The sequence below is a fragment of the Archocentrus centrarchus genome, chromosome 17, assembly GCF_007364275.1.
Source record: "Archocentrus centrarchus isolate MPI-CPG fArcCen1 chromosome 17, fArcCen1, whole genome shotgun sequence".
NCBI lineage: Eukaryota > Metazoa > Chordata > Actinopteri > Cichliformes > Cichlidae > Archocentrus > Archocentrus centrarchus.
Window position 1 is genome coordinate 20969174 of NC_044362.1, and position 8563 is coordinate 20977736.

The 8563-nt window shown below is 41.4% G+C and overlaps 1 protein-coding gene across 3 annotated transcripts in view; it reads right to left on the bottom strand.

Moving 5' to 3' along the window:
- Positions 1 to 8294, bottom strand: part of rock1 (Rho-associated, coiled-coil containing protein kinase 1) — a 35479-nt gene extending 27185 nt beyond the window's left edge. For all 3 annotated transcript variants that reach the window (XM_030752239.1, XM_030752238.1, XM_030752236.1), the window contains exon 1: positions 7428 to 8294. In XM_030752239.1, the coding sequence (XP_030608099.1) occupies positions 7428 to 7520 (93 nt within the window). In that variant the 5' untranslated portion in view covers positions 7521 to 8294. The remainder of the gene's footprint in view (positions 1 to 7427) is intronic.
- Between the last annotated feature and the right edge of the window lie 269 nt (positions 8295 to 8563).

Genomic DNA, 8563 nt, shown 5'->3' on the forward strand with positions numbered 1-8563 from the left:
AGGGAAAGAGGGGAAAAAAAACAAAAAAACCATCTCTCTCAAGTGTGGAGTCACACAGTGAGCCTTATTTTCAATCAGCATAACTGTTAAACGCTGTAACGGAAAGGCGGAGGGAGTGGAGATCTGGTGCACGTTGGGCTAACTAGCCCAATAGGAGAACAAATAAAGGAAGCAACAAAGAAAAGCCAGCATGCCTGACAGCCATGCTAAGGAAACACCAGTGCAACAAATGAGCCAGGTAGAGCAAATAAAAATACACTTTAAGATAAAAACAAAACAATACAATTGACAAATAGAATGTAACTTTTTTTTTTAAATGAGGATCTCAGTTTGAGAACGTAAAAGTGAACAGCACTGGGTGTGAGCACCAGTGTTTGAATCTCAGCATTTGCATCTTTGTGGCGTCACCTATCCATACAGAAAGAGGAACTGTGCCAAGATGTGAGGCCCAACTGAATACAGTCGTACCTGGAAGGGACAATACAGATAACATCCTTTGCCATTTTAAATCAATTGGCAAACTATTACTAAAATGGGTACTTGACCAATACCCCATAATGTAGGTTCATGCACTGATATACAACAGTACCTACAATGGCTTTACATCTATACTTTATATGAGCAATAGAGAAAGAAGGGTGCCCAATCATGTAAGTGTAGTCAACATAAAATAGAGGTGCTTTCCCGTATGCATGCTTTTCCACGTACTATGAAAACTATTTTTTAAAAATTGGATCTGTCTGAACAACCCATCAGTAACAGATCAGTTTTAGGTCTGTTTGCTGAGCTAAAGGGCTGCTACTGGCCAGCTGTCACAGTGGAGAAGCCGAGAGCTGGCCATCATCACCGACTTTGATAACCAAACTGTCAAACACAAATACAAACATAACTCCCAGTATGAATGATAATTAAGTTTGCTCTAATTTAAACTGGCCTTGGTGAATGAGAGCAAATTGGACCTGCCAACACTACAAGACAGAGCTACACACCCCAAAAGTGGTCCCTGATATCATTTGGCTGCTTTAAAATTAATCTTGTCCAGCTCCACTGCCGTGGACTAGAGGTAGGGACAGGGGTACTTGTTTTGCTCTGGACATCCACTGTGACCAGGAGGGCAACATTTAGTTCATGTGCCACCACACTAAGCTCACCAGGTTCAGCTCAAAAATGATGGCGCTGGAGTTCAAATGCAACATGATTCTCACTGACAGAAGAACTTGGGAAATAAAATATTTGCAGAGAAGAAACAAACAGAATTTTGAGATATTCCCTTTTGCAGCAACTGCACACAAATGTACGTTAGCGTTAGTCATGAGAAGCGAGTTCAGAGGATACTGTCAGAATCTGAGAAGTGCTTTCCACCTTCTGGGCTTGTTGCCAGCTCTCTGAACTAATGTGGATTGTAATGCCTCCAAAGTATTATCACTGTTCCACCTCCACAGCTGTGCTGCAGAGAAAGGATTTTGGGGTTTTTTTCTTAAACACTGCAAGACGACTGCAATGCCTGGTGTGAATGAATGGAAAATACTGCTGGAAGATATGCCTTGAACTTGTCAGCACTTCATGGATCAATCCATTTATGCGAGCCTGTTTTCTTTCAGATGAAAATCATCAACTCAAAGTACAGACACACAATGGCCACCTCGTGGATTTCAACCAGCTCCTACTGCCCTGATTACAAGAACGTGGCAGCAGTCCCACTTAGTAGAGGAAGATAATTGTTTCCATTTTCCAACACAAAAAAAACTAAGTTATTGTATCAGGATAACTTTCCTGTTTGTTGTGTGCATATTAAATTCACAGGCATAAATTAATAATAGCTTTGGTTTCCTATTTGGGCTGGTAGATCTTTTTATAGCTGCAAAAGAAAGTTTTTATTACTAACCCAGCTCAAAACTACACTACCAAATATGAGGCTGTTGGTACAGGAGTACTTGAAATACTTTTTCCTCAGCAAATAATTCAGAATACTTTTCAGTGACGAGTATTTTCCAGGCAAACAGAATGAAAAAAGGCACACGCGCACACACTATTGAATTAGAAATGAACACCGAGGATCCAAATTGTAAACAGCGGGCAAAAATGTGACACTTAATTCAAATTATACAGTTACTGAGATTATATGCTGCTGTAAAATTAAAATATCCCTGCAAGCTACATTATAAGTAAAAATCAGGAATATGATTTACTCAGCTCAACATGGGTTGGGCAGTAGCTGTGCACAGGATGTTTTATTATGTGGCAGTCTTGGGAAAAAATTGCAAGGAAAACAAACCAGAGCTTGAAGGGCTCCCTGTTATCCAGTTTCTGCTGATGCTGCTTCAGCCAAAGGGTGACACATCCCTGGGATTACTAACTAATCATATGAAAAACCAACTCATCACCATATTCTTGAAATGTGATAGCTATGTTAAAAAAAAAAAAAATGTATAGTTATACACAACACAGGCTGACATCACATTTGGTAATTATTTCATTTATTTCTTAATCTTAAGGGGAGAAAAGTGTACATACACACATACACACACACACACACACACACACACACAGAGAAGCTCTTTTCCAGACATTAAAGCCCGAGTTAAAATTTCCATGAGAGACTCGGCCACATCATCCCTTCTGTGCATGCCAGCACAAGGCATGTGGACTGGCCTAAGTTGAGCCCTTTTTCTCACTTCCTTTTCTGCCACCTCTTCAAGACAATATGCTTTCCACATGTGAGCAGCTGAGCAGGCTGCCCTTTCCACAGCGGGGTGTGCCCGTGTAAATGCAAACGTGATCACACAAACCAATGAAGCCATTCAAAGCATGAAACAGCATCACTTCCTCTCAGGTTAAAAACATTCAGAGAGAGAGAACGCGGAGCCATCTGGTACACTTGGAAACCACCAGTGAGACTTTAGCTTTAGTTTTTCTAACTGAGCACTTTGTCTAGACTACTTTTACACACTCCTGCTGCAGATAATATCAACTGACAGGAAATCCCATTTACCTTGAAAGGCTGCATATCTAACAACTCTACTGGATAAATGGCTATGACAGTGAGCTGAGAAGTGGCAAAACAGGGGCATTCCACTTTCTTATGAGGTCCCAGTGAGCGAGAATCACTGTCACAAATGCTTTCATGTGAAAATATAATGGAGTTATCCCAACAGTGGCGATCGCTCACTGGTTTCCACTGACCGAGCGGTGGATTCTCAAGCAAAACTCGGCTCCTTTACCTTTACTGCCAATGCCAACAAATGACCATTTTACTAAAGAGCAATTCAGTTTCAAATCAACCATCTTCACTAGACAAGGAACAAAGACAGCACCCCCAATAAGTAGGACAGACTAGCATTTCAGCCCTTAGTAAACAAGATAGAAGCTGAAAGGGCAAATTAAAAAAAGGAAGTATTCCATTTTTAAAAGATTGGATCATTTTAGTATGCATTCCTGCACATAATCAGTCAGTTGAGGGAAAGCAGTGCTACAAATAGCTCAGTCAATTGTTGTTCCCATAACTGAATAGCTGAGGAGAGCAGTTTACAACTGACAGCCTCTGAACCTTTTGACAATAGATGTGGATCAAAATCTGACTATAACCTTCAGCACAAATATATGTTTTTCCAAATCAAGAAGATGTACTTCATTATCAAAGGGTTCGGACTCGTGTGTTTTTGATTTCATTAAAAACAAATCAACAGAGCCCATACATTTCCTGTGTATCTTCCAAAGTATTACATACGTCCTTTGAGTGCTTTTGTTACTTCTAGGAAGCAATGGACAAATCAAAGCAGCTGAATGCTGTAGGTGATCACCACCATAAAAATGTAGCCACTGCAGTACTTTTTGTCAGAGTTGCATTAGCCCTGCAGTGGATGCAGCTGTGAGAAAAGCCAGTTAAACAACCAGTGGTGCATTCAAGGTCCCTGCATTTACCGGCGTCACTCTCTGACTGAAAAGACAGGGTGATATTATTATTACATATTTGCCCCAAATAATAAATGTTCAAACAAAATAGTACATGCCATGCCTCACTTTAGAATCAAAGGTCATTACACTGCACATCGTTTGTTTTGGTTGAATAACAAAACAGATGCAGCTTAGAGGGCTGGAATGTCCTGACAACAATGGCCTGGAGAATTTTGCCTTGACATATATGTCCCTTACACAGGCCTATACGCCAACTGAGAATACCACGAAAGAACGACAATCATGTCCTGGCAAAAATCTCCAGTAAATCTAAAACAACACAGATTATTGATGCATTATCAGTGCAAGACAACACCTTAAGAGGCAAGGCTTGTCCATTAAAGGCAAAGGTCGTGGAGGCAGGACATGGATTCACCAGCTGTTTTTCAAAAGTGGGGCCTTGGCAAACGTCTATGCAAGGAAATCGGGACGCACGCCACAAACATGTTTATGCTAGACAGAACTGTTTTTCAAGGTAAGTTTCACTTAACTGGACTAAATTCAGCATCACCACAATGAACCTCAATTACAGTAATACAAATAAGAACACTAAAAGTTTTCACACCAGCAATTTTTTAACCCTGAGGTTCTTTATCATTCTATACCATCATTTCATTATAAGGCATGAGAATCACTGACTCACTCAGCAGTGATGTTTTAAGACAAAATTTAAATTAAGTAGCATATACTGGCAGATGTAAAGCTCCAAATGCGATTTCAACACAAGAAATATCAATTATGTGTGTGTGTGTGTGTGTGCACGCTAGCTTATATCAGAATGTCACTAAGCTAAAACGTAAGTGTGTATGATTTGCACCACAAAGCTAATTTATCTGTTCCAGTGACCTACACAAACCGAACGGTGTGCAGCACTTCTGATTTTAGCTCACACTCTAAATCCCTTCAAAGTCAGCACATCCACCCTGACATGTAATACTCACACAGTTGCCATCTATGATTCTGGTTTATTGGCCTTGCCGTTTCCTGTAATTACTCTTATTACAGATTTAAAGTCCAAATAACAGATGAAAGAGGGATCAAACTCAGAGATTCACGCAGTCCAAGTGTCAAAGTAAGAACAAAGACTATGACAGGAAGCCTTTATATAGTGCACCTCAATTATCGCTCAGAGCAAGTCCTAACATATCAATTCATTTATTGTAATTTACAATAAACCACTTTACCACGTTAGTGCCAAGTGCAAGGGTGTTTGGGACATTTTTCAGTACTATCACAAACATCCAACAGATTTTTTTCAAGACTTAGATACAAACCAGTCATTGCTGTTTGACAGAACAAAACATTAACAATGCTCAGACCTTTAATGGCAACTGAGCTTTCCATCACAATGTCAGGAATTCTGTCTGATCAGATTGGCTCTTTAGAGGCCAATGTAGAGCACAATGATTGAGGAGGGGGCTGCCCATCTAGATAAGGCTCTCTTCACCCCAAGTGGGATTTATTTAGCGGGTGAAGATAAGGGCAGCAGGGCTGGAGAACAGTGAATGCTTATGCAAGCCCAAAGCTGAGCAGTAAGTTACAGGCCAAATGTCACCATCACACAACACAGGCCAAGCTCCTATAAGGGAAAAGTGTAATCCCAACAGTGATATACTTCAGACAGAGTGCTATGCCAGGTACAGAAACAGGGCCAATAAAAGGCCTGTATTGTGCATTCTGATGGAGCCTATTACTCATAGCCAAGCATGTTGGCTGCTTCATGCATTAAATGTCCTGATTCACAGCCCTCAGAAACATGAGTCTCCAGTCCACATAATTTTGGTTTATGGGTAGAGAGCAGAGCCCACACCCAGCTACCTCAGAGTTGCCTGCTTGGTCTCAACTCTCTCCAGACATGCAGAATGGCTGTGGGACACACAGGGAACTCCAGGCCAGTCAAAGACAAGAGGTTATTTGATTAGCATGGAATTTTATTAAGCTGTGGGTGGAGTTGCATGGTGGCAGAGAGCGCCTCAGCAAAAGGCCTCCATTCATTGATCAGGGGCGATCGCAGAGAGGGGAAAAAAAGACGAACAACACCCTTGTGTGTGTGGCTACCAGTGGGAACAGTCCCCACAGTTTTTTTTGCCATTAAAAATGCAGAGCATGTGCACTTCTAGGTGAGTTTAAGGGCCCCTTTCCTGCAACATGATGGGAGGTCAGTGCTAAGCAATTTTTCTTTACTAAATATCTAGCTACATCACCCTAAACACAAACACTCTTGAGTGTGTGGGTGGGGTTTGGGGACAAGCCCCTTTCCCAAGAAAATTAGTCCACTCCCATATCATACAATCAAGAGGAATCATTAATCAAAGAGCCATGTGTGCATTATAACTGGATGCGTTACCACAGGATTACTATGCAGATACCCACAGGTACTATTCAGTTTTTCCCGATTCAGTGGTGAACCCAAGGCGAAAAACTAGGTCATATGCAAAAACCCAAAACGTAGGTTTTAAGTCAGTCCCTGGAAATTCAGGGCAAGTTTTTTCCAACCAATTGCTTACATTAATTTTTCTTCCACCACAACAAACATCTGAGCACAACCGCTCCCTTTAGTCACCAAGAGGCAAATCCCTGTGAAAACACCGAGTGCGGCTGTCACCGAACCTGAAATGCTGCTGATAACAAACCTTTGACACAACAACATCCCCTTTGCTTTTACTCCACGATGAGTCAATTCCCGGGATTGCTGCATGTAATAAAAACCAAAAAAGGTGTTGCTCCAGGGTGAAGCACGTGGCAGCAGCCGCTTTTCCTCAGATACGAGTCCCTTCACGAGTTGTCACCCACAGGCAGGAAGCGGCTAGGAAAAACTCTAGCCAACAGGTGTACTGATGCAGCTGGAGCTCAGCAGGTTACAACAGGCTTGAAGAGGGCCTATCACTTTATATGAAGCTGAGGCAAACATCACATCTAACCAGTCACTTAATAAAAGATCTGAGCAGCACACCGATGACCAAAAGAAAAGTTTTATATCACTATCAGTTTGCAGTGCATGACAGGAAGACCACTAGTTTATCAAATTTAACTTACCTAAACCAAAAATAATTTGCGAAAGTGTGTGTCTCTGTGGAAAGCACAAAGGTTGTCATCTGTCAGTCTAACTTAGTACTGACTGCTTTTCAATTACTAGTTATTTGATATAAGAGCCAGCACAATACAGAATAAGATTGTTGCTATTTCCACCATATTAAAGTGCGTTTTTGTTTTTAGCCTTCAGTATCTGGAGATCTTAAAAATACGCTTCTTTCTTTTTTAAAAAGAAATAATAATAATACCCACTTCTTACATGTCAGTGCACGGAAGTTCAACCGAACTAAGCACCAATCTATTCTATGTCAGCATTTCTTCAGTGACAAGATGAAGTGTGCTGGTCTCGGAAAGAATTTCTGCTCCAAGGACTGGGCTGACCCCGAATTGGCTGAATCGCTACGTTATCCACTTAGCCCGCTACTATGCTAAAAACTTACCAGCAGACAATCCGTGTTTATTTCTGACTTTGGGTCTTTCAGCATGGCATCGATTTTTTCAAATCGAGCCTCCATAGTTTCCCCAGCAGACATTTTTTTTTTGCTGTTAAACTCAGTCCCAACGTTGAGTTATGAACAAAAAACAGCTCAATGGCGAGTGGCTAGCTAGCTTTAGCAGCTAGCGGTAGCTAGCTAGCCAAATGTTCCTTTCTTCGTGTGAACTTTCCGTCGCACTTCAAAGAAAACACATTGTTCTTCTCAAGCTTCCGCACGATTTAAGGTTGCACTGGACATGCAAACGCCACATTTTCGGATTCGAAATATGTTTCCCCAGTGCGAGTGGCAAACAACTTTAGTGGCACAGATAAATGCGGCGACAGATTAGTCAGCCTCCGTGGGATGCCACTGAGGATAAGGGCTTAAAATGTTGGTGCATCCAAACAAAAGGTAGTTAAAGCATTAATGCAACGTCTCTCTGAAAAAACAAAGTTTGTAAAGGAAAGCTAGTCCGGGCCCGTTCCCATATCTGTGTCAGGCCCCTGCAGAAAACGGCAAACCGATCTGACAGCTCAAAAGTAGAAGTGGTGGGAAAAAAAAAAACTTCTGCTTCTTCCAAATTTCGATGAGTGTAAAGACGGAGTCGTTACAACGTTTAACGGCAGTCCATCCGCTGGGTTCCGTGCGCTGTCACTGACCATCGACTGCTTCCCGGTCCAAAATGCTTTATCCCTCAGATGAAATACGGATAAATCAGGTTTGATGTGTATTACTTTTCGGAAAACAATCGCAGACGATACCCGATTTTCTCCAACAACCTGGCCAACATGTCCGCCTTCCTGTTCAAACACCCCGGAGAAGCGACTTCAAATATCAGGTACTGCGCATGTGCGAGATGCTACATCACGACTGAGGAAGGCAACACGTTGCTGCTCCCAAACGTTAAAAAGTTGCCTAAACGTTATGATCTCACGGAAAATCTCGCATCGGAGGAAAAAATACTTAAAAGCAGTTAAAATTATTTATCTTTCCTGGTAATATATATTACATATAATTCTATTTGGGGTTTTTTTATGAAAAAATATATTTTAGAAATACTGCTGGTTGTACTATAATAAATAACAGACGAACAGAACCAC